Source organism: Neohortaea acidophila, assembly GCF_010093505.1.
Source record: "Neohortaea acidophila strain CBS 113389 unplaced genomic scaffold BDY17scaffold_6, whole genome shotgun sequence".
NCBI classification, from domain to species: domain Eukaryota; kingdom Fungi; phylum Ascomycota; class Dothideomycetes; order Mycosphaerellales; family Teratosphaeriaceae; genus Neohortaea; species Neohortaea acidophila.
This window is the reverse complement of record NW_022985515.1, coordinates 833,295-857,427: the sequence shown is the minus strand read 5'-3', so window position 1 is coordinate 857,427 and position 24,133 is coordinate 833,295. Positions and strand designations below refer to the sequence as shown.

Below are 24,133 nucleotides of genomic sequence, written 5' to 3'. Positions count from 1 at the left end.
ACATGTAGACGGAGATTAGGTAAAACAGACTGTGCGAGGGGCGGGGATTGAAGCGATTCATTGAGAACCTTGATGGAGCTACACAGCAGCAGACACTGTATATGAAAGCAAACCGTCTACCGCTCCAAACGCCCAACCCAGACGATATGAATACCGGCCGTCCTGCAACCCATTATGCTCGTGAAAAACAGGCCCGACCATCCAAAGCATATCTTTGGTAGCGGATCACAGGCATGCAGCTCGGCGTTGCTGTGCCTCACGCATGTAGACACCTATGAGCTCACCCTCCGCTTACTGCGAAGCACACTGCACACGTTCTCCGCCGCCCATTTCGTCATCATCATCGTCCATACCGGCCGCTCCTCTCGCTCGCCCGCCTTCTTGCATGGGATCGACCTTCTCAAGGGAGTAGTCTTCAGTCATGGCATCTGGCGGGGGCACGGCTTGCGGCCGTCGGGGCGGCAATACAGACTCCAGCGCTGCGACTTGTTGAGGGGTCATGGTCGTGGGGAAGCCATCTTGGCCGGGTGGTCCTTGGATGCTTTCGGGGAACTTGACGTCGAACTGGACGTAGAGATTGCCGAAGTCGTGGTGGCGGTAGGAGGGCATGCCCTGTCCACGGATGACCTTGATCTCGCCTGCATATTTGTCAGCCTGATTCACATGCTGATCAGTGGGGAGTGGCTTACCTGGTGAAATGACCTCTCCGGGCAGGATCTCGACAGTCAACCACCGCTCATCGAGATGTTCCACGTAGATTGCTCCACCGGCGAGGGCAGTGAGGAGATCGATCTCGGCGTGATAGAAGAGATCATCACCGCGACGCTGGAAGCGCGGATGTGGCTTTTGCTCGATCTCGAATTGGACATCGCCCGGCTGCACGCCTGGCATCTGGTCACCCTCTCCTCGGAAATCAATCTTCGTACCCGTCTGCACTCCGCGGTCGACATGCACGTGCAGCACTTTCCGCTCGATGATGGTCTTCTTGCCGTTGCACTGCTTGCACCTGTCCTTGTCGCGGATGGTCTCGCCCTCGCCATTGCAGTCCGGGCAGACAGTCTGGAAGCGCTGGATCATGGGACCCATTTGACGCATCATAGTCTTCATTCCCTGCCCGTTGCAACCCGTGCAAGTCTTGACCGCGCCCTCCTTACCACCGCGGCCCTCACACTTGGGGCAGATGACGCTCTTCTGCAGCGCAAGCTTGGACACTTTGCCGCGGTAGATGTCCTCCAGCGACACCTTGTGCACGTGGTGAATGGTCCGCGCCTTCTTGGGACCGGGGTCGCGCATGCCTCCCATGCCGCCGCCGAACATGCCACCAAGGCCTCCACCTCCGAAGAATTGGGAGAAGAGATCCTCGGCTGACATGCCGCCGGCGCCCATGCCACCTTGCTCTAGCCCCTCTTCGCCATATTGATCGTATAGCTGTCGCTTTTGAGGATCTGAGAGGGCTTCATATGCTTTGGAGATTTCTTTGAACTTCTCGGCGGAGGAGGGGTCGTGGGCGTTCTTGTCGGGATGATGCTTGAGGGCGCCTTTGCGGTAGGCGGTTTTGAGTTGTGCTTCGGTGGCGTCGGGGCTGACGCCGAGGAGGTCGTAGTATTTAGAATCTTTCACCATGATGGGCGAGGGTGTCGAGTATTACTGTAGCGGAATGTGACGAGCAAGGCGGGAAAGAGGAGATGAGGTCGGGAGGTGGTGAGTGTGACTGGAGGTGGGGTATCGAGAGGTTGAGAGTGAGGAGGTGAATGGAGGACGAGGAGGAAAGCTGTTGGACTGGATCTGTCAGCGAGACTCCAGGCAGAAGGAGGTGGAAATTGTGGAAAAGTGAATAGAGAGGAGTAAGTGGGCTGGTGAAGAGATGGCGAAAAGAAGCCGGCAACGGCGATCTCGCCCGCACAACCAACCCTCCTCCCACTTCTCTTCACTGTGCAGGTCATACTCACATTCAACTCCGCTCTTGCGTATACTCCAGATGGTGGAACGACGCGGGAAGGAGAGGATATGTCGTGAGTGGGTGGCGAAGAAGGTAGCTCTTCAGTGTCGAATGCGTGATCAGCGAGGCTGCCTTTTACTCGGACAAGGATGACTTCAGCGTCCCTGCAGCCGTGACAAAAAATCTCAAGCAGCCGCTGCAGTTGAGCGGCGGCCCGTGCGCCTCCGCACTTTCGATGGGTTTCTATCGCTGACTTGGAGGCTGAAACCTTATCTTATCACCCGGCGCTAGCGGTTCATTACATAAGCCTCTGTCACCAGGACTGCAGACGTCCGACAACACCGCATGCATGGACGATGGGGGTATCTTGCATTCGTTGCCATAACGTCATGTTCTCGTCGCACTTCCAAATCAAGCCTCCACTTCTTCACTCGCCTCCGCCGCCGCCGCCTCCTCGGCCTCCTGTTCGGGAGCGGCAAACTGCTCCAACACCTTCACCACTGCAGCGAAACTCTCCCCCAGCCCATCGATCAGGCGGTCGAGCTCCGCCTGAACGACATATGGATCGGCACCTTCGCGCAGCACATCCGGGTCTGGTCCTCGCACTTGTGGAAACTCGATCTCGGTCAGAAGATTCTCGTAATCCACGACGCTTCCATTTCCATTTGTGGTGATCAGCAGTGGAGCGCGGCTCTCATCATAGGAGTCCTCATATCCCTGCTCGTACTCGGAGTCGGTGCCACTGAAGTCTGGCCATTGAGTGATTTCCGGTCGATCGAGGCCGAATGCTCCGTTCATCTGTGCGCGCCCGTATTCGAAGTCGAACACATCGTCGCTCGCTGCTGTTGACCCCCGCTCCGCCTCTGATCCCGTGCTTGATAGGCTGCTGCCCCGCTCGTGCATATGTGCGCTGAGCTGTTTTCCTCGATTCATTTGTCCGCCATCCGATCGCCATTGCTTGTGATGCGAAAATCGATGGCGGTCAATCTCGTTCTGTGCGGGATCCTCTTCGAGGTCGAATGGATTCCCAGACGTCTGGTCGGTCATGGTCGACTCCGCGAGAGAACTTGCCGTTCCCGGACGCTTGATCTCTGCTGGGTCGCTGAGACCCAGATCAAGGTCGATCATCGACTGAATCGAATCACGTACGGGTGTTAACACCGTAGCATGTTGCGATGCATGCAAAAACTGCCCAACTGGCTCAGTGGCGCTGTGCTTGAGTGCTGGGCGAGAGCTTGGGGTAAGCTCGCTTACCTTTCCCCCCGCTGGTAGGGTCATTTGTGCGTCGGCCGATGTAGTCCCACCTGATTGTGTCGCTGGAAACTTCCAGTCCATAGTTGCGCGATGGGATGCTGCCTGTGTGGCGGGGAATTTCCAGTCCATCGTCGCGCGTTTGTGCCGGTCTTCTTCTGTCTCGCCGTCATCGTATCTCTCCTCCTCGTCTGCTTCCCCCTCGCTGGCCGAAGCTCCGAGACTTTTGGCTTTCAGTGTGGGGATATCGCTAAAGTCGAAGTTGAAACTGGGCGTGAGGTCTTCTGCTGTAATAGCGTCCAAGTCTATGAGACTCTCGCGTGTCGGCGCATGCGCAGTGGTGTTGCGTAACGGAAGATCCGAAACCGGTGATATGTCGACCGGAGTGTGGAGCTCGTATGGCTCGCTCTGTGGGGAGAAAATGCGATCGAGTGAGCGCTCGCCACGCTCTGCGCTCATTTCTTGGTGCCTCTGCTGGAGTTGCTCGAACTGCGAGAGATTGGTTTGGAGCGGTGGAAGCTCGTTTGCTCCAGTCGTTTGAATCCGAAGATCGCCCGGGGAATTTTGCTCGAAGAACATCTGGCTGTAACGCTTCTCGAATGCTTCATTGAACCTGTCCGAAGTGCTAAAGTTCCAGTCGCCCATCTGTTCTTCGTCGGAGGAGAGGGCGTCTTTGTCACCATCATCCGCAATCGGAGGGGCGCCACCAGCGAAGAAAAGAGACTGGCGCCAGCCCCCTGAGTACTCCCAGGCTTTGAAGCGGTGAATGAGTTCCACAAGCTTCCTAGTAGCGTATCTACGAGACGTGTTCACGATGTAAGGATGGCGGAGGACTTGTTCGGCTGTTGGGCGCTCTTGGGGATCGCTATTGAGGCAGTATGCGACAAAGTCGCGCAGCTCCGCTGAGTATTGCTCTCCTTCCAGGCGAGGCGCGTTGAGGAGCTCGTTGCGAAGGTTGTCTTGCCTCTTCACTGCATTTGGCGGCTGCCCAGTGGCCATCTCATAGACTGTGCATCCGAAAGACCACACGTCCACCTCTGTACCATACGCCTCGGCCACCTGGTTGCCAGTGCCGTGGATGAGCATCTCACGAGGCATGTAGTGTGGCGTGCCGATCATCGTCTGTCGCTTGGAGACTCCATCGTCCAGCACGCCCACGATGCCGAAGTCGCCCAGTTGAATCTCTCCATCCTCAGTCACGTAGACGTTGGTACATTTAATGTCGCGGTGGATGACGCCAATGTCGTGGACGCTCTTCATGGCGAGGGCGAGTTCGCGCGAGATGGGAATGATGTATTGCTCCTCCAAACCAGGATGTGTGGGCGGCTGGGCTCGCATAAGTGTACGAATGCTACCTCCCGTACAGTAGTCGCTGACAATCCAGAGCTGCTGTTGCAAGTCGAATGCTTCGTGAATCATATTCACGTTCCTCGCATTGCTGTCCTTAAGCTGCTGCAGGATCCTGACTTCTTTCTGAAAGTCGCGGATGGTGTCGTCTTTGTCGAGGCTGTTCTGCTGGTAATCGACGACGTCGGTGTCGACAATTTTGATGGCCACGAGTTCCCCGGTGGCTCGTTCTTTGCATTTGTACACGCGGCCAAACGCACCCTTGCCGATGAGCTCGATGAAGTCGTACGGGGGCACGGCGGTGTTGGTGCGCTCGCAATTCGTCAAGATTTGCTTGTAGGCGTCTCTGGCTTCCTGGATGGCCTTTTGCTTTTTCTCGCCTGCCAGCGACGAGTCGGGAGCCAACCTTGAGCGGTCCATGTTGGCGGTGGTAAGTCAGCTGAAGCGTGGCACGCGACTCTCGTGCTTGTGGTTGAGGGCCGAACGTGCAGGTAGATGAGCAAGGCGCGCTCTATAGATGTTGTTCGAACGGAGTTCACCTGGACTAGTTCACGGGCAGGCAACGAAGATGCATGCTCTCAGCGAGTCGCCGCATTCTCGATTCACCTCCAACACCCCTTGAACGGCGATCTCAGGCTACCGACAAAGGCTCCTGAACGCGCACATGATCCACAATCCTTTGAGCAATGACCATCCGACCAGAAATGTCTTCCGCATACACTCGTCGAAGCGGGCAGAGGCAAGCAGTGGATGATCGGATTTCCTCACGCATGCATCGCTGTCGAGGCTTTCATCCAGGAGTGTCACGTCGGCTCTACCCGCCGCTAATGCAACCTTATTCCGAGTTATGGATGCTCATCCAAGCATCAAGTGACGTTTCGCCAGCACAAAAACAGGGAATGTGAGGACAACTGCCATCCCTGATGTAGGACCATGCGCCAGTCTCGGGTTCATAGACCTACTCCCTTACCACGACAAAGAGCTAAGTGACCGATTCTCTTCTTCGCGTCTTCTCATTCCATCATGTCGAAAGCACAGCCCAAGGCCAACCCGACCAAGAAACCAGTGCCGGCACCGGGGAGATCCCAGGCGTCTGCCACTTCGAGAACCCCCGCCAAACAAACACCAAGGCCGCAAATCACGAAACAACAGGCTCCTGCCGTCAAGAAACCGGTGCCCGCCCCGACCAAACCTCAGACGAAAACCACAGGACCAGCAAAAGCACCAAGCAAGCCAGCAATCAAATCCTCAACCCCCGCCCCGGCATCGAAGCCAGCGACCAAACCAGCTTCACAGCCAGCAAGACCAGCTGTGAAAACAGTCTCTCAACAAACCGCACAACCGGCGAAAGCCGCTCCCGCCCCTCGAGCCCAGCAACCGTTGTCCGCGACATCGCAAGACGCTGCCCCGAGCGCGGGCAACTGGATCAGCCGTACGGTGCAAGGCCAAGTCCAACGAGCAGGCGACTATGCAGGCGGCTTCGTCAACAGCATTGGAGATCGAGTCAATAAAGTCGGAGAAGGGATTGGTGACAGGTGTGGAGCCTCCTGATGTCCCTCGCAATAAGAACATGCTAATACCCATATCCTCCGCAGCATCGCCAATCAGACTCGAGGCTGGGGCCAGGGAATAGCAGGCTATGGCAACAGTGTGAAAGATGCCGTGGGCGTGGGCGGGCCGCGTGTCGCTACGGCTGGTAATCCCCTCGGCATCGCGGGGGAGGGCTCGAGCAAGGGCAATACTGCGAAGACGAGTGGGCGGAGCGCTGGGAAGGGAAGCGGTACGAACCCGCTCGGCCTGTCATCGTGACCCGTTGCAGCTTGACGGACTCTCATGCTCCCAGGAATGTGTGGCGGTCGGAGGAAGTAGCCTTTCCGAACAGTTTGTGAGGCTACAGCACTTTCGTTTCTGAGTATGCTCTGGATGAAGTTGAGCACATATCTAGTATATTCCCTCGTTCGACGCACCATGCTATGCTCCTAAGATGAAAGCCGCGCTGTAATGCTCAAGTCATGCCGCCATTGTAGGAGATGAATGACGACCTATCCTTCCCGAGCGCCGCGCTGAAAAAAAAACTGAAGATGCAGAATCACAAAACAAACAACACCAGAACTGTCGTGAAATCGTGACTCAGTGCGTAGAGATCATACTTGCCACAGGCAAGTGCTCATCTTCCTCTGGAAGCGATGCAACGTCGCTTTCATCGTCATCATCGTCCTCCGACGACTCGCTGTCCTCGTTGTCATCTTCCCGTTTCATTCCGTACGGCAATTTCCACTCATTGTAATCGCTCGCCACCCAATGCTTGCTTTTGGGCAAATGGTACGGGTCGAAGGGAAAGTAGGCCTCCAGCCGATGATGCGCCTCGCCCGTCTTACGGTCCCACGCCGTTTCCCTCCGACCGATATCGAGAACGCCGTTGCTCCCATAATAGGAGACGGCTTGGTCGAGTCGCAAACGCTTGTTGGTTTCCAGAAGCGGGAATACAAAGAGAAAGCGGAGATGGTTTGCAATCTTTGCGAATTCGCCGACAATGGCTGGCGAGCAGACCTTGAGGGGGTTGAGGGAGCAATAGATGTTCGTTTGCAGCGTGTCTCGGACCCCCGGAAGCCAGGCTAGGTCGCGGCCCTCGGCAAGAGTGTCGTCCTCGCTAAAGTCGCGACCATCAAGTTCGGGAGTCGTGGAGCCCGTGGCCAGATCTCGCCATCTGAAGCAGAAAATATAGAGAAGGGCTTGAGCGATCGCGTAGTACAACGCGTAGCTACGGCGGTCCGGTTTCCGACATGTAGGTGCGTAGCGTTGTCGCATTTCGTCGAGATAGTGGCACAAGATGTCGAAGACGCGCTGGACCGACTGTCGGGGAATGTGGGCGCCGCGTGCCATGAAGCTTGACAGATATGCGCAAGCCGAAAGGCGGAGTGTCGGGGTTGCCGCATCGTGGATCGCTAGCTGCAGGCAACGCTCGGCGAGGAGGTCGGTATGAGCTGGGGAGGACTGGGAAAAGTGGAAGAGCAGGAATTGCGCGTGCCGGGTGCGATTGGGAAGGATGTAGTGGGCGAAGTGAGACAAGAGCTGCTGATAAGCGGCATTGGACTCTGCAGGTGACCCGTCCTGCACCAGTGGTGTGTAGTAGTCGAAGAGAAGATCGAGGGTCCCGTCCAGTTTCTCGATCTTCATTCGAAGCTCTCGGAGCCGCTCCTCCTCTTCGGTCATTGTCACCTCGGATTCCGAGACTGAATCATCATCACTGTCGTCGGAGTCCTCCGCAGCATCGTGAACACGTCTTGATCGGTTGTGTTGCAAGAGCTTCTGCTCTGTCTCTTCCTCCTCTTCCAGATCCTCCATGTCATTCTGAATTTGAACGTCAATGCTGACGAGCCGCTGAACGAGCAAGGCCAGGATCTCCGCTTTTGGCTCCGCATTGCGGTCGGCTAGGCGTAGTAGGTGTTTCTGATATCTGTCGTATCACAGAATCAAGTCAGCATATCTTTAATCTGATAAATGGGTCGTCGCAGGAGCAATGGCACATACTGTAGGTACGATTTTGTGGTGGCCAGGTCGTTAGGAAACTCGAGTCTGAGAGCCTGAACAAGAGCGGAATTGGCGGATGGTACTTGCAGGAGCAAGATCTTGATAAGTGAATGAAGCCTTGCGAACATTTTCGTGCGGGACACGGGTGTTTCGTCAGGCAGCTGACCGAGGGATGCCGGTAGCCTTGCGAAGTGTGGCACCAGCCTATCCACGATCGCCGGCACATACTTGACATGAGCTGTGGCAAGGCCCCAAAGGAATTTGGTGAAGAGTGCAACGAAAGCTTCGTCTCTGCCGAGCCATGAGAGATCGAGAATGGCAATGACCAGCTTCCCACATTCGCCCAGCGAGCTCATGCGAGAGTCGATGGCTACGATGTACTTCTTGAGCAGTGTCGAAGTCCAAGAATCGCTGGAGAAGGCATCCTGGCGGAGCTGTTGCAAGAGTTTGACGTATGGCGCATCGTCTCTTTGCTCTGCGGGGGCAAGATGGCGGCGGATTGCTTGAATCACTTCCTCCTTAACCAGATCATAACTCTTCTCCGTCCAGTCTTCCATGATGCGGATATCGACATTCGGATCGAAGGCCACCCTCAGCTTCTTGGTGGTAGTGGACAGGGCAGACTCGTCATCGGTGTCTAGGAATGAACTGTCGCGCTTCCCCGCGAGTGTAGGCCGACGGGATGGGGTGGCTGGCGGAGGCATGACGCCGGCGGGCGCAGCGAGCGAGACCATCGTGCCGGCCGGGCGATGGACATGAATAATAGCGGAAGGATGAGGGGGAAAAGGGTGGAGGAGCGGCGTTTGCGGTGGCTTGAACGAGGGTGGAAAAACTGGTCGTGTGAGGGAGAGTCGGGAAATGAGGATTAAGCTTTTTTCACGTCGCTGCTAGCGCTTGGGCGGTCAGCCACGCTCACGTGCTCCAGTCGTGGTGGACGGGGTGAGATGGCGGTCGCGAAACATCGCGTCGCACCGTGAGAATGCATCAAGTTCGGCATAGGATGGAATGGACAGGGAGGTTGTGTGCACGCTTCTACTCGATGTTCCCGCGCAACACCGCCGACTCTATGCGATCTTGCGTTTCCACACGCCGATCGGATGTCGGATGTCGCGAGTCCGCTCAGAAAGCGAACGTGGCTTTAACCCTTTCGAGCCAGTACGCTATTATTAACCAGGCACATCCTGAACTTTTCGAGACGGCATACGTCGACATCTTTCATTCTACCCTACCTGTCTTCGCCTCCGCGCTGTTTCTCCTCCTTCGCCATCTCCGTTCGCACCCCCGACGCTTCTGGGGTTCAATGAGCGCGACTGTCTTTGTTCGCGGCGCAACTCGCTCTCGTCTTCTTTGATGCTTCCTCCTTTACGATCTCCTGAATAGTAATCTCGCCAGAAACCATTCACGACGCAAGACGATCTTGAAACACAGACCGCAAGCCTCTCAGCCACCATGCGGAAATCTGCGGCGCACTCCTTCTACCTCGCCGTCTTCTCCCTCTTCGCGGGGAGTTGCACAGCACGAGCGGCTTCCGCGACTTCACACTCTCACACCAGCCCTGACATCTGCGCTGTACGCATCCCGCTCACAGTGCTTCTCCTGCTCCTGTGACACCGCTAATCGATATCCAGCTCAATCCGCAAGCAACCGTCTCCGACGCTTGTGCCTCCTACTCCGACCTCGACAAGCTGAACGATCGACTGCATTCATACGTGCACAACCTTGCGAACAACACCGATTTCTTCTCATACTACCGCCTGAATCTATACAACAAAGAATGTCCCTTTTGGAGCGACGAGAATGGGCTGTGTGGCAACATCGCCTGTGCGGTGACCACGGTGGAGAATGAGGAGGATGTGCCCGCGATATGGCGCGCGGAAGAGCTGGGGAAATTAGAGGGCCCGCAGGCGAAACATCCGGGAAGACAGCAACAGCGCGAGTTGCGGCGGCCATTGTTGGGGAATCTGGGAGAGGACGTTGGCGAGAGTTGCGTGGTGGAATACGATGATGAGTGTGATGATCGTGATTACTGCGTTCCGGAAGACGAGAGCGCAAGTGCGAAAGGAGACTACGTCAGTCTTGCAGAGAACCCCGAACGGTTTACGGGCTACGCTGGAGAAGGGGCACATCAGGTGTGGGAGGCCATCTATCGGGAGAACTGCTTTTCAAGGCCCTTGGCCCGGGATCAAAGCGGAATTGCCCCCGGACTATCCACAGCACCTCCGTCCGGCCTTTCGCCAAACCAAGCGCAGGCTGCGCTGGACTTTAAGCAAGTCATGAAAGCGCATGGCCGAGAGCAAGCGCTGCAATCGGGAGAGCTGGAGGATGCCATGGCGTTGGAAGATGAGTGCTTGGAGAAGCGCGTCTTCTACCGAGTCATCTCGGGCATGCACGCGGCAATCTCCACCCACCTCTGCTACGACTATCTCAATCAAAGCACCGGCGAGTGGGGTCCGAATCTTCGGTGTTACAAGGAACGTCTACACCAGCATCCAGAGCGGATCGCCAACCTGTACTTCAATTATGCATTCGTGCTCCGGGCGGTGGGCAAGCTGAAAGACTACGTGCAGGACTACACCTTTTGCACCGGCGACCCGATTCAGGATCAACGAACGAAGCAGATGATCCGCACTCTCGCGGACGCGATCCCCTCGGGACCCCAAATCTTCGACGAGTCCGTCATGTTCCAGGACCACACTGCAGATGGGATCAGCTTGAAGGAGGATTTCCGCAATCGCTTCCGTAATGTCAGCAGGATCATGGACTGCGTTGGATGCGACAAGTGCCGACTATGGGGCAAGGTGCAGACGGCGGGATTTGGGACCGCGCTGAAAGTGCTCTTCGAATTTGGAAATGGGAACGCCGGGGAGGACAAGCCGATTCTTCGGCGAACGGAGCTGGTCGCGCTGATCAACACATTGGACAAGATCAGCTCTGCGTTGAAAGCCATCGATCACTTCCGAGAAATGATGGCGGCGGAGCTCGCGAGCGAGAGCAAGATAGCAGAGGTGATTCAGCCCAGTCCACAAGCAGCGAAGAAAAGCGCGCCGGAGACATTTGACGATCTGGATGCATTGGACGACTTCGAAGACAACGAGCGACACCGGGAGAAGACGGTGGGCGACGATTTTTGGGAAGAGTTTGACCTCATCTTCCGAGCGGGCAGGTACATTGTGCAGAGCTGGATTCAGATCCCTCGCATGACGGGCTCGATTCTTTCTCACGAGCTGGCGAGGTTTTGGGACTTTTGGCTGGGTAGGCCAGTGAGGCCGCGAAATTGGGGCATCAAGCTACCCACTCGCGAGGACCTGTACGCTGATGAGCTGTGAATGGGGAGGCGCATTCTGGGCGGCATAGCGTGGGGTGTAAGATGTACAGACCGATAGACCGAAGTTGTAGCCGAGCCTTGGTAAAGGATCAGCGTTGCCGTTCACTCGGCCCGGATGGTCACATAAAAACGTGCAGGGAAGCGTTCCCCAGAAGCTCACCGTTTGCAGGGTGGAAGCGCTGAGGTGCCCACAACCACATTCAGGGGTTGATTCGTCCAATCAGCGGGCGAGAAATGCGGGCGGACCGTTGGTGTGCAACGAGTGGGGGCGTTTCAGCGACGGGTTAAAGCGGGGCTAGCGCGCTCTTCCAGGCACTCGATTGGTCTACTCCACCAACAAACGGCGGGCGAGCTGCACTGCTGCTGCAACCACGATGGTCTGGCACACCTTCCCGCGCGCAGACTGCATGCACCCGCTCGACTTTTTCACCTCCCACGCTCTCTTTCCTTCACCCCAAGCGCCCATTGTGCATTTTACTTGCTGCAGCACATCGGCACGCAGTCACTCCTTCCTGCTTCATCTTCCTTCTCGTTCTCTTGACCACATCACTCTTTTTCCTTCGTTTCTTGTCTAGCCGTGTGCGCCATCCCTCGCATCCTTTGTCGGGTGGTGTCACGACTGCTTTTCCCTGCTCCGGCCTGGTGTCTTCCCTTCCCTTGCAGCACTGCTGGTGATCTGGTCACCTTCCTTACAAACAGATCCTCACGCAGCTTTTGGGCCCCACGATCTGTGATCGTCCTGTCGATAGAGAGCAAGAGCAGAGCCTTATATCTCGTCCACATTACAACCTGACCGGCCCCATTCGCCTTCACCCCATCGCTGTTTGATACAGCGCACTCATGGCCACCACCATGTCGTCATTCACCCGTGCCTTCTCGCACAAGCGCAACACTTCCGAAGCCGCCCCTTCTGCCCCCACGCAGCGCACTCGAGCCTCGACCTGGACTCGTCCGCAAATCTCGTCTCCGGTGGTGTTGATCTCCACATCCAACGCTCACGTCAAGAACGCGCATGCCATCGCCGGCACCCGCCCCATTGAAATTCGCAAAATCTCCACCTCCTCCTCGGTCTCGTCCATCTCCAGCCGAGACAGCGATGATGGCTTCAGCAGTGCCGTGTCAGAGCACACACTGACCGATGCTTCTTCCGTCAACGACTCTCCCATCGATGCGGAGCCGGAGACGAAGCGTCTGTCCTACTTCAAGCCAACTGTCATCGATGTCGGCAGTTCGAGCGTTGTATCGCCGGAGGAATCTCCCGATCCGGAGGCAACGCCCAAGATACCGCAGCGCGCTCCATCGCACTCCAAGTCGGCGCACGAAACTCTCCACCGTAAACGATCGGTACAACGCATGCTGCAGCATTCGTCTTCGCAGAGGAGTACTCCTCGCAGTTCAGTCGATCCCGCCAGCCCAGCCCGATCGCGCACCGTTCCCGCTTATATTGGCGAGTCGCCTCAGGAGACACCGTTCGACGACGAGCTTGCGCAACTCGACGAAGTCGCTCGCGATTTTTCCAATACCATGCGAACGCCTGAAGAGGATGCGGATGTGATGCAGATTGAGAAGCGCGGGCTGGCAAGCTTCTCCGCCACCGAGTACATGTCTGAGATTCAAAGCCTGGTGCACAACCTCTTTGCAGATGAGAAGTCATGCTTCATGCAGCTGGGAGGCTTTTTCTGAGCTGCTTTGCACTGATGGAAAACACGCAATCTGCGACGACGGCCATGACTTTGAAGACTTATTTTTCGAACTTGATTTTGAGATTCTTCGTGGGAGGGTGTTGATATTTAGATTGTCGCCGCTTGCGACTTGCCACTCCTTGGATATGAAAACAATTTGATTCTTGTTTAGACTGATGAACGGGGTTCTGTTTCTTCATCTCCACCTCTCGTGAAACGCGCCATCGCTCCCAGGTGGGGATATGGACACGTGCGCAATTGACAAGGCATTGTTGTTTGCTTTCTTTGCCAAAAGTATCCAGGCAGAGCACACGTATCCCATCGTGCCAGTAGAGTATTTGATGGACCTCGAGCAGCCTCATGAATTGGGAGAAGATGAAGGGCAGACGCGAAGCTAACGCGAAAAGGGTTCCTGCTTAGCTCCCGCTCCCGCTCGGCCTTTCCCGCCTCGGTCAAAGCCCCTCTATAAACAACCGCCCACACAGAAGTGACACACGCACCGATCGACACTTCTCCATACCCACCGCACCCTTCAGCGACCACCACGTCTCGCCTGCCAGCCGCGTGCAACCCGTGACACGCTTTACTAAACGTGACTGGTCGCCTAGTCCTCTTTTCCCTGCGCACGCCTAAGCTCCTCGCGTGGGAGGCCAACTTCCACAACCACCATGGCAAACATGGACATCGACTTCACCCGCCGCAACAAGAAGCCTCGCCTTCTCACCGACAGCGAGCGAGACAAGCTGGACGAGTTTGTCGATTCGATTCACTACTCTTCGCGGTATGCCTGCTTTGTTGTTATTGTCCCTCCGAATTCAAGTCGGGCGCTGACGTGTTGTTTTCTTCACTTGCCAGCTACAACGACGACCACTTTGAATACCGCCACGTCCAGCTGCCCAAGCAAATGCTCAAAGCGATACCCAAAGAGTACTTTGACGGAAGCAGGGGCACACTCAAATTACTGTGGGAGGACGAGTGGAGAGGCCTGGGCATTACACAGGTACGCCGGAGACTCTGAAAACAATCCCTGTGCAAAACACCTGCTGACGGGACATTTAGAGCTTGGGATGGGAGCACTACGAGGTCCATGAGCCGGAGCCACACATCCTTCTGTTCAAGTAAGGCCGTAGCCATGCCTGCTATTACGAACCTATCGCTGACCACGTTTTGCAGGAGACCTATGAACTACCAACCCCCGACTCACTGATGCTTCTGCTGGGAAGAGAAAGAGGAAGCTACACTACTTCGTTCGGTGATACTGGCCCAGTCAAATGAGCAGGCTTTCACTGTCGCTTCTCGCCTCGGTCCTGGGTACGGCATTCGAAATTCAGCCAGAGTGCGGGAGGTGTCTGCGAGGGAGGGATGGCAAAGGACTTCATACTGCATGCACGGAGTTGGGTCACGGAACGGGACATGAGACATGGACGTATGTTGCTGCGTGGGTTTCGGCGGCCAGCGTATTAGCATCGACGGCACGGTGGTTGCTTCTGGGACTTTGTGCATAGCCCGCTGCTACGTTCGGCGTATCAGACGGCTCCTCAATGGACGATCTCGCTGTTGCTGAGAAGCAATGAACCACCTTCTCCTGCCGTGCAACCGTCTACATTGCCTCTCGACGCTCGGAGATGAGTCTGACGCAGCAAACTGGGTGCTGCCGACGACGATTGTGTGTTGTGCGTCTAGTAAAGCGCCACGTCGGTATTCGCCAACAGCTTCTGTAACCACCGAGTCTGTTGCGTCTGACGAGACTCTATCGTTTGGCACGCAAAACTGAAGAACTACCAGAGACATCCTCCACTTCCCGCGCCTCCAAGCCCGCGCGCTAGTGCAACCAGGCTCAGCCTTCTCCAAACGATCTGCGGAGAGCTTTCAGATGGCGAGCTGACTGCAATTATCCATCTTTCCCCACGATCCCACTATTCGCGTTTGCCTGTAGTAAAGCGATAATTACACCGAACTGTCACGTCGCGAGTTGCGAGCAAGACTTCCGAAAGCACCTGGCGTGTGGAGATTGTCCATCCCACCGGCCCGCTCCGCCGAAGCCAATTTGGACTTCATCTTCTCCGGCTCGTTAGATCGACACTCCGCGATCACACCATACTCCTTATGAAGCTCATCATGATGGGAAAACTGCTGCTATAATGAAATTTATCGTTGATATTGTTGAGACCGATAACGCCGTAGTGTACTGAGGAAGAATTGAGGGGAGGTTTGAGGGGAAAGGGGAGCTGGAGAGAAGACACGTCAAGACGAACAAGTTGATTGTCCAAGGTTGTTGCCTAGTGTCTCATCATTGCTATGATTCAGAAACCTCCACAAGCTCGAAACCACAGGTTAAGGAGTCAGTGTCTCAACCATCTTCCAGCACGCTCCACTCAACATTCTTCATATCAGATCGGCTCCTAGTTGGAGGTGGGGCCGGTGGGGTCATAATGGTAACCAGGGAACTTGTTGAAGAGCGTCTGGTCGTACTGGTTGATCTCGGCACAGCTGAGGTTGCCGGCGAGAGGGGTGATGTAGTTGTTGACCAAGTCCGTGATGGCCGAGAGTTCACCAAGGAGGGTGGCGGCGGCATCGGGAATGACGGCCTGGATGAACTGGGTGTAGAAGCAAGCGGCCCCCGAGGAGTCCTGGTAGTTGAGGAGGTCGGCGGTGTTGTACACGCCGCCGGTGAGGTTACCAAGATCAACACCCTCGTAGGTGTTGACGCCGTTCACGTTACCTCCAATGCGGAGGGAATTGGGGTAGGCGGCGTAGTTGACGGCGACGTCGTCGAAGACGTTCGCGGCTTGGTACTCGTTCAGAGTGGAGCGCTTGTACCTGGTTGAGGTGTTAGTGGTTGCATCTCTTACAAAGTAGGAGTAATTCGCACCAGTTGGAAGGAATTCTGCTCGATCGATTAGTGTTTGTATCATCGAGAAAGGGAGTAATGGCACTCACCGCTCGTTACCCGGAATCCACTTGAAGTTGGGGTAGTCGCCAGTCACGGCAAAGAACTCTTTGAAGATGGCGCCGTTTAAGTATCCGTTCGGCTCCTCCGCACTGTGGTTGCTCATGAAGTTGATCACAAAGTTGTACGCCGCAGGAGCAACGACGGTGGTGGCGAATGGAGCTGCAAAATAGTACGGGTTGTTGGCCACAGAGAACTCGACGTTGGTCAGGAAGTGCTGCGCGAAACCATCGAGAGTGTATCGATCGTCCGAAAGACCCGTGGAATAGGCCTCCGCGAAGCGGGTGACGTTGAGGGAGTAGGCATCTCCGTGGTTAAGGTAGGCGTCGTTGCGACCAATGGAGGTGCTAGAAGTCGTAGGGTTAGCAACGTGTTTGTCTCGTTTGGGGGTGTTGGAACAAGTCCAGTGTTCCGATCAATTTCTGATCTCGACAGCTGAACGAGTTCTCCGTAGAAAACACGCACTCCCCCTCGTAATTATTGTGGCTGTAACTGATTCCCTGTGCTCCGCCGAGCAAGCCGGAGGTCAGGGGATCAGCAGGAGGTGGGCCACCAATAGACCACGTGCCCAGGACTGGGTCACCATCAAAGATGATAGCGTACGCCGCCAAGGCTGCAGCCAGTGTTGGAGCCATGCCATAGGCGGCGCCGAGACCAGCGACGGTCTCCGCAATAGTGGCCACACCACTGTGGGGAAGGTAGTTGTGGTTGGCAGCGGCGTTCAAGCCGGGGCAGGGGCCTATGAGACGCGTCAGTATATGCCATTGCTCATCTCGTACTTCTCAGAGTATACCTCGGATGTCGCCCTCCTGAGGAGGAGTCCACTCGTAGGAGCCCGACACGCTGACGAGCTGAGATGCGCCATCAAAGGTGGTGCAGGGGATCAGGCCACAGTTGCCACGGCCCTTGCTCACGGCGACAGCAGCGGCAGTGGAGGGGACTCCGACTTGGCGCTTCTCGAGCATGTCGCGGAGCATGGCGTTGGGGAAGGCTGCGGCCGGGCCCAAGAGGCCAAGGGTCAATGCGAGAGACTTCATTGTAGGATGAGGAGTGAAGTGCAGGAAAGAAGATGTAAAGGATGGAAGCGAACTTGCTCTGTGAATCTCAATGATCGGGGCGCGAGGGAGACTTATATACCCCTATGCATGGTCTATGAGATGTTGCTGCCGTTAGGTGCGATGGTGGATGAAGGCTCATCTCTTCGGATTTTGATAGCCGTGATGGCCATCGTTTGGGCAGCAACGCCAATCAGAGTCCGCACATTACTGTGCTCAAGACCCGCAAGGGAGATCCTCGCGATGTTGAGAGACGATGGCGTGCTACCTTCCGTACGAGGAAGGTGCTAGTGCATCCTGCATCAGGCAAGGCTGAGGGGCTAAGCGATTAAGCTGCCGGCACGGGGCGAACGTATAATGATCCGTTGGACACCAATCACCAGGGGCGCCACCGGAAACAGTCTGGTAGTTTGCTATTGCCGGATGGGTTCCTGGTTAGCTTTCAGCTTTGACTTGAGGGATGGTTGAATATGGATGCAAACACGGAGTCCAACGGAGGCTGGGTCTGTCGTTACAACTAGTTGCTTTGCGCGTAAATCGTTGTGAACGGAGCGGAGAAACACAGGCGTCGTTCTTCGCTGCGCGACTGCTGTGGCTGGAAGGCTGTGGGGTCGTCATGGCAGGCTTAAGATTAAGCGTAAATCAGGCCAACCAGACGCCAGCCGACTCGTCTGGGGTGACATATGGAGCAATGATCGACGAATACGCCATCGCTCGCATGTTTGCATGTGGTTGTCCAAGGGTCGCCCAGTGGATCTCAGGGTAGATGCAGCGGATGTCGTGCTGGAATGTTGAGCGGACCGCCAAGCCAGAACCGCATGTGCCTCGGTCGAACGAGGACTTCTGAGCATTGCAGTTCACACACTTTGATGCCACTCCCACGCTGGCTGAGGTTGATTTCAGGCGATTGGCCGCGCCTCGGAGTCTCACTCTCCCTAAGCTGTCCGTGCATGCTGCACGGCGTAGTCAATCAATCCAGCCTTGCGTGTCCCCTGGTTCCCTTCGAGAATGTTTGGCTGTGTACAGCACCTGTTGCTATCAACGAACGTGAGTTTCCGTTAGCATACATGATGCACCCCACCAGAAAAGGGTCTGAGGAGAAGGCAGGCAAGCGAGGAGAGTCGTGGCTCAGCAGGGAACCCGACGCTGCAAGGCTGATAACGCCATCGTAGAGTGTGAAGGCGAACGTTTCCTCGGGCGTCCACAAGTGACTCCATCACCAATACTTAGCTTGACACGCTGCATGCACTCGCCATGGATGAAATGAGGTTGGGCTGAAGTAGTGCAGTGATCGGCAACAACGGGGTCAATGCAGGATGATCGACGGCGTGTTATTAAGCACGCGCTATGGCGTCCTCGGGCTGGACTGGGCCGCCCCGCTACCAAATTCGGAAGTCGCGCGTCCGCTCATCATCTTCGACCGTTTTGATGCTATTGGATTTTCGGAACTTTCCCCTTGACTGATGGGCAAACAGCCTATGTACTCTGTCCTTTCCGCAGGCCGTCGACCGTTTGGCGAGGTTATTTCCCCTCATCGCTCGACATCGTGATGAGCACTTTTGTATGCGTTTCGTAGCTTCGCACTTCACGTAGGTTCGCAGACTCCTAGGTCGTCCGCCACGCTCGCTTGACAATGACGTTCTTTCTCCTGGCCATTGCATATTTCGCAGCGCTTGCCTGCAGCGCTCCTGCCTCCAAGTTTACCTTTTACAACGTCGAGACCCCTTTGGCCGGACCTTGCGACCTCTGGAATGGACCAGATGGCGCGATCTGGGTATTGCGAGACCGCACGCGTTTACTGCCCAGTCTGGCGGCTGACAAGCATCGCAATAGGTCGATACCCTGCTTGCCAACAAGATTGTGAGGGTGGACCCATCCTCTGGCGCCGTAACGGAGTACAGCATCCCGTACAAGTCAGGCTTGCTTCCCACCTCGGTGCTGCCCTCCAGCACGCAAGGTCGTGTTGCTCTGGCTTGCGTTGTCCAACCCGGATATGACGGTAAGATGTATCTCGCAACTGGTATCCGCGACCAGATTGCACGGATCAACGTCGAAACCAAGGAGGTCGAGGTCTTTGGCTACGTAAACCTCGCTGGAAACTTGGAGCCTCTCAACGATGCATGGCCGGTTGAAGAAGGCGTACGCTCTCATGAGTATTGCAGAGTGCGAGGCTGCGCTGACCATGCCTGCAGATGTTCTTCTCTCAGACGAGTGGCAATGTGATTACCCTTTTCAACTACAACACCACCGAATTCAAGGACTATCCCCTTCCTATTCCCCTCTCCGGCCCTGTTGGAATGAGGACCGGCTCCGACGGCGGTTTGTGGTTCTGCGAGTTCCTCGGTAACAGGATTGGACGTCTGAACTATACAGACGGAACCATCAAGGAATATCCTGTCCCGCCAACTCTTCTTGGACCGGGAGTTATGCGCGTCGAAACGGAAGGCCGCTACCTGTGGTTCACGGCCCTAGAGGCCAGCGCTCTCGGGCGCATCGACATCTACACCGGTGAAATCACTGCATACACGATCACGAACGGCGCACTCTTCCCCGTGGAAGACACAGAGGACAGCAAGGGCAATGTTTGTAAGTTCAGCCCTCGACCCGCCCATTCGTGTCTCCGCTCGCTATCCTGACTTTTGTAACCAGGGTTTACTTCCATTAACGACAATGCCCTCAACTATCTGACCCCATCTACCGGCAAATTCACCTCCATTCAAACGCCAGGCACTCTGGTCTCTCTTCCCCTCAGCCTTCCGCCTCACGCCGATATTGCCATTCACTACGTCCAAGCAGATAATTCGATTTGGTTTACGGAGCTGTCAGAGAACAGGATTGGACGCTACAGTCTGTCTTGACGATGGAAACAATTGCTTACGCATTACCTCAGACTGTCTTGAATGGTTTGATTTGATTGCTTACAGCTGATTGATTCCTTCGAGCTGGTCTTCGATTTGATAGCCACTGATAGTGTGCAGATAGCAGAAAAATCAGTTTCATGCCATTCAATCTTCTTGACGATCTTCCACCCGGTATTGCTCGGTTTTCCCGTACCGAATTTCCTCTGATGGCTGGGCTGTCCATTCTCAGAAGAGCGAGGGTCCCAATCGCTTGCACAACCATCGATCCTCGTGCACCCGCCCTGTTCACGGCATACAAGCTTCGAGGATGCATGCACACCTCGGTGCTTGCATGATATTGAGCCCGACCTGAAGAACTTAGCCGTCCTCGTTGCTTCAGCCACCACGCGTTGAACTATAGAATTGATGCGTCGATCTCCCTTCGGAGTAGTCCTAATCCATCTTGGCGGATCTCAACGCATCTTTTCAGGTTCGGGCAGGGCTCTCGCTTGATGGTGAGCCAGGTACGGGCAGCCAAGTTGTACTGAGAACCGCCATCTCGCCGCCATAGGTCTAGACTCAAAGGTGGTGACATGCGAAACGGCTGGGCTACGATAGGTCAGGCGAATGCCGGCGTTCAGTCCGCTTAGCCTCTGTTGCCAGGCCGTAGCGATGTTTCTGTGGATCACTTCGATGAGCACAAAAAGCAACTGCATGGCGCAATCGATGTTCATGTCTACTATGTTTTCGGATGGCTCTCGAAGCAGAACACGGATAGATGGCTCTCTTGGAAGTAGCTCCATGGTCACATTCTCCTCCATACTGCGGTCTGTTCTGCGGTCCGCCGCTCGGTTGCACCACTCCGCTGCTCTGAACTGCTGTCTGCTTATTGAATCAGAACAGTGTTGCCCCTCCCACTCGCCCGCGATGAACACGGCCCAGAGCACTCAACAGCCGCGTCTCCTCATCTCCATCAGCTCTCCTTGTATGGTTCAAAGGCTGCAAAATACTGCTGATAGACGCAGAAGGAGGTGGGAACAGCGCAACGCTGGGTTGGCAAATAGTTCCAGCATCAGGCATGGTGCCATTGGCGAAGTATGCTCTGATTGCCCGAGCAGCACACAGCGACGGTTGAGCAATCGAGGTATGCTGAGGAGAACGTGGTCAGTTGTGTGAATGAGAACGTGAGGCGGATGGATTGGTGACCACTCACACCGTAAGCATTGACTGTCAACACCCTGCTGCCTTCAAAGCCGGCACTCGTATTCATCGCCGAAGCGAGAGGCGTCAATGGGTCGTGCGTGTTTCCGACGAACAGCAAGGGGTTCTTCGTCTTGACATTGCTGAAGCTGCCGGTATACGCTCCCTTTGCCTTCATCTTCCACTGCACGCATGGAATCACAACGGGAATTGGCTCTTGAGCACCGGCAACATAACTCGTGGCCTCGTACGCCCGAAGAAGTGGCTCGATGTCCGACAGGTTGCTCGCGCGGAGATTGGAATCGCTGCAGCGAATTCCTTGCAGCGCTTCTGTACCTTGCTTCTCAGGGAACACGTTGCCCGCTGAGCTGAATAGGCCATTGATGTCGTTGTAGGCCTGCACATAAGCCGTCAAGTTGCCAAGCAGCGCAGCGTCCAGGAGAGTGGCCAAAGCCGGCCAGGTGTTTGGAGCGTAGAGGGCTTGGAAAATGCTCGTTCTGAGAGCCTCGTAGGTGACGAGTTCAGTCGGCAGGGTGTAGCCCAGGGGGATTGGGTTGTATTTCACTTGCTCCAGCAGAGAGGATATGGTGTTGGAGAGATTTGTGGCGGATGCTCCGTGTCTCGCCAGTGGGCATAAGTCGGGGCTCTCAATGCAGCTCTTGAAGAATCCCTCATACACTGAATCCGTATCCAGCAGCTCTTGTGTACCACTAGCAGGACCTCATCGTCAGCGCGAGTGACTGAGATCGTCCACGAGACGCTTACCTTCCCGAGTAGTACTGGTCGATATTCAGTACACCGTCGAGTACGACCTTGTCCATACGATCCGGAAACATCGCCGCGACCGTCGCCCCAAGCGCAGTGCCATAAGAGAAGCCTACGCATGTCAGTATTACTCTTGCCATACCAAGCGCTGATTTCAACGTGCCATAGTAGCGCAGCAGCCCATCTTCGCCCAGGGCGTCTACGATCTGCATCATATCTCTCGCCACGAAGCCAGTACCGATGAGTTCTCCAATGTCGCCAGCCGTCTCGTAACATCTCGCAGCCAGCATTCTATTTACAGCCCAGCTCAGCCCTGGTGCGGTGTCCGAGTCCGTCAGCTGTTGTGGAGATAATACAGCGGCCAGATCCCGTTCGATCGCTGTTGAATAGCAGGAAAATGGAATGGTCTCGCCGGTGCCGCTGCAAAGCTATTAGCATACATCGAGATTATATCGGGCGCATTCGCTCATACCGCGGATCGAAGCCGATCAAGTCGTATTCGGGCCCGGTGATCCTGTGGCACTCAGCCAGTGTTATGGTCAAGAACAACTTGATCACATCTTCTTACAATGACAGAGCTTCACCAGTTTCCAGTACGAAATTCCTTGCCCCCTCTCCCGGACCACCAGGGTTCACGAGGATGCTCCCCTTACTTGGCTGCTGGGTTGCAGGGAGCCTAACCATGTTCAATGTGATGGTTTTGTTGGAGCTGGCGTCGGTGTAATCCAACGGCACCTCGAGTGATGCGCATGTGACGGGGACGGTGGTGTTCACCTTGCAATCGGACCATGTGATTGACGAAGCAAGAGAAGTCACAGCAGAGAGGAAGAGGAGAATAGTAGAGCGAAACATGATTGTGAATGGAGTTGCAGATGAGTGCGCGAGAAACGTGAGATAACAAAAGACATGAAAGACGAAGAAGCGGCATACTTATGGTATCTCGGAGCCTACCTACGTAGTGAGCTGGTCGGTGTACATGGCCTTATTGTACGTGTGACGTTGTTGTACCCTGATTGAAGTGAAGCATGCGATTGGCTCCAGATTCCAGCTCAGCCTCGTGGGGCTGAGCGTCGTATCTTATACGATCGGCTCGTGCCGCGGATACTTCGTATTCGTTTAAGCTCACTGATTGGTCTCAATATGAGCGCCGTGCCGGCTGGACGATAATAAGTCAGCATCCATTGTGCTGAGCAGCAGAACCGAAGACGAGAGCAGCAATCGCAACCATAGACGGCGAGGATGGAGACGTTTCGCTGATCGGGTCCACATGGCAAGCCCACCACTTTGTCCGTGCAGAGCACCACGTTGGTCGTTAGTACAGAGAGGCGGCATGTCGGCATGAGCTTAGGTCCTTGACCTTGATTCTAGCATCTGCTCGATGCCCCTGAGAAGCTAGCACCTGATGCTCCCCGACTCAAGACGAATATCTGAAGATTTGTATCAACAAGCTGACCGACTTGCACACCGTCCCTTTGCGTAAGCTTCACTCTGGCTCAATCCCAGCGGCCCAGACATGCGCTTATCCATACCGGCGACTGTATGCACTCTTGACAAGGGCACTCCACGGTATTGAGTAGCCCCTGGATGCCATATCCAAGAGAGATACAGCATGACATTTCTCACGAGGCCTTCTGACCACACGATAGTATGCACATGGGCCAGTCCGCGCACTCCCCATCGGAAACCAATGTCGAAGATGCCGTGACACCCGAACGCCGAATCAAGAGGAGGTCCGCCACGCTTGGGGTCCGAGACGAAAGTGCGGGGGATGATGCTTTTGTCCTTACCGGTGTTGGGGAAATTCAGGCGTAGGGAGTGTAGAAAGCAATGCACAGACAAGCGAGGTGATCATCGCGTACCAAGCAGGGGCGTCGAAAGAGCACTCATGCCCACTGCGTCCTAGTGTGCCCGATGCCAGAGCGCGTGGAGGAGGTTGGGAGGGTGAGGTCGAAGGTTTGAGGCCGCTTAAATGTGCAAAATGAAAGCCCCCAGAGTTGGGAGGCGCTAAAGCGACCCTTCCCCACAAACTAGATCCGTTTAGGCGCGGCCATCTTCGCTTTTATCCTTTGCTTAATTTTATTCCCTAACCCGACTGCAGATCGCATCCTCGCACTACACCTTTTGCCCACCAGCGTCCAATCTCCCCCACCTCCTGACCTCGAGGCTCCGGTGGGGTGGTGGGGCCACGCGCGAAAGAAGCGTGGCCTGCCCACATGCCGATGCCTCCATGAGCGCTGCCATGGGGTCG

The 24,133-nt window shown here is 55.6% G+C and overlaps 10 protein-coding genes across 10 annotated transcripts; 5 read left to right on the top strand and 5 right to left on the bottom strand.

Moving 5' to 3' along the window:
- Window positions 1-291: 291 nt before the first annotated feature.
- Window positions 292-1,623, bottom strand: BDY17DRAFT_324892 (uncharacterized protein; the record flags this gene model as incomplete). Its single annotated transcript, XM_033737277.1, has 2 exons — window positions 292-638; window positions 690-1,623. 2 exons carry the CDS (start codon window positions 1,621-1,623, stop codon window positions 292-294), a joined length of 1,281 nt encoding a protein of 426 aa, XP_033589191.1.
- A 469-nt stretch (window positions 1,624-2,092) lies between these two features.
- Window positions 2,093-5,287, bottom strand: BDY17DRAFT_298831 (kinase-like domain-containing protein). Its single transcript, XM_033733812.1, has one exon. The coding sequence runs from the start codon at window positions 4,955-4,957 to the stop codon at window positions 2,351-2,353; it is 2,607 nt and encodes an 868-aa protein (XP_033589190.1). The 5' UTR covers window positions 4,958-5,287; the 3' UTR covers window positions 2,093-2,350.
- A 273-nt stretch (window positions 5,288-5,560) lies between these two features.
- Window positions 5,561-6,346, top strand: BDY17DRAFT_251628 (uncharacterized protein; the record flags this gene model as incomplete). The annotated part of the gene is made up of 2 exons (XM_033731189.1): window positions 5,561-6,072; window positions 6,133-6,346. 2 exons carry the CDS (start codon window positions 5,561-5,563, stop codon window positions 6,344-6,346), a joined length of 726 nt encoding a protein of 241 aa, XP_033589189.1.
- A 321-nt stretch (window positions 6,347-6,667) lies between these two features.
- Window positions 6,668-8,802, bottom strand: BDY17DRAFT_311067 (RNA polymerase I-specific transcription initiation factor RRN3; the record flags this gene model as incomplete). The annotated part of the gene is made up of 2 exons (XM_033735495.1): window positions 6,668-7,994; window positions 8,069-8,802. The coding sequence occupies 2 exons, from the start codon at window positions 8,800-8,802 to the stop codon at window positions 6,668-6,670; spliced, it is 2,061 nt and encodes a 686-aa protein (XP_033589188.1).
- Window positions 8,803-9,517: 715 nt separating this feature from the next.
- Window positions 9,518-11,394, top strand: BDY17DRAFT_252132 (endoplasmic reticulum Oxidoreductin 1-domain-containing protein; the record flags this gene model as incomplete). Its single annotated transcript, XM_033731225.1, has 2 exons — window positions 9,518-9,637; window positions 9,697-11,394. 2 exons carry the CDS (start codon window positions 9,518-9,520, stop codon window positions 11,392-11,394), a joined length of 1,818 nt encoding a protein of 605 aa, XP_033589187.1.
- Window positions 11,395-11,829: 435 nt separating this feature from the next.
- BDY17DRAFT_298824 (uncharacterized protein) lies at window positions 11,830-13,230 on the top strand. Its single transcript, XM_033733811.1, has one exon. It carries the CDS (start codon window positions 12,234-12,236, stop codon window positions 13,074-13,076), a length of 843 nt encoding a protein of 280 aa, XP_033589186.1. The 5' UTR covers window positions 11,830-12,233; the 3' UTR covers window positions 13,077-13,230.
- A 522-nt stretch (window positions 13,231-13,752) lies between these two features.
- On the top strand, window positions 13,753-14,282 carry BDY17DRAFT_252269 (regulatory subunit of cyclin-dependent kinase; the record flags this gene model as incomplete). The annotated part of the gene is made up of 4 exons (XM_033731242.1): window positions 13,753-13,856; window positions 13,931-14,075; window positions 14,135-14,193; window positions 14,249-14,282. 4 exons carry the CDS (start codon window positions 13,753-13,755, stop codon window positions 14,280-14,282), a joined length of 342 nt encoding a protein of 113 aa, XP_033589185.1.
- A 1,195-nt stretch (window positions 14,283-15,477) lies between these two features.
- BDY17DRAFT_335132 (Chloroperoxidase) lies at window positions 15,478-16,990 on the bottom strand (the record flags this gene model as incomplete). The annotated part of the gene is made up of 4 exons (XM_033737922.1): window positions 15,478-15,922; window positions 16,016-16,372; window positions 16,485-16,764; window positions 16,819-16,990. The coding sequence occupies 4 exons, from the start codon at window positions 16,988-16,990 to the stop codon at window positions 15,478-15,480; spliced, it is 1,254 nt and encodes a 417-aa protein (XP_033589184.1).
- A 1,523-nt stretch (window positions 16,991-18,513) lies between these two features.
- Window positions 18,514-20,122, top strand: BDY17DRAFT_298812 (uncharacterized protein). Its single transcript, XM_033733810.1, has 4 exons — window positions 18,514-18,854; window positions 18,914-19,219; window positions 19,273-19,666; window positions 19,730-20,122. Exons 1-4 carry the CDS (start codon window positions 18,714-18,716, stop codon window positions 19,936-19,938), a joined length of 1,050 nt encoding a protein of 349 aa, XP_033589183.1. The 5' UTR covers window positions 18,514-18,713; the 3' UTR covers window positions 19,939-20,122.
- Window positions 20,123-20,636: 514 nt separating this feature from the next.
- On the bottom strand, window positions 20,637-22,829 carry BDY17DRAFT_298811 (proteinase). The gene is made up of 6 exons (XM_033733809.1): window positions 22,454-22,829; window positions 22,358-22,399; window positions 22,049-22,305; window positions 21,886-21,997; window positions 21,134-21,830; window positions 20,637-21,069 (listed from the first exon to the last, which is right to left on the bottom strand). Exons 1-6 carry the CDS (start codon window positions 22,735-22,737, stop codon window positions 20,815-20,817), a joined length of 1,647 nt encoding a protein of 548 aa, XP_033589182.1. The 5' UTR covers window positions 22,738-22,829; the 3' UTR covers window positions 20,637-20,814.
- Window positions 22,830-24,133: the final 1,304 nt, after the last annotated feature.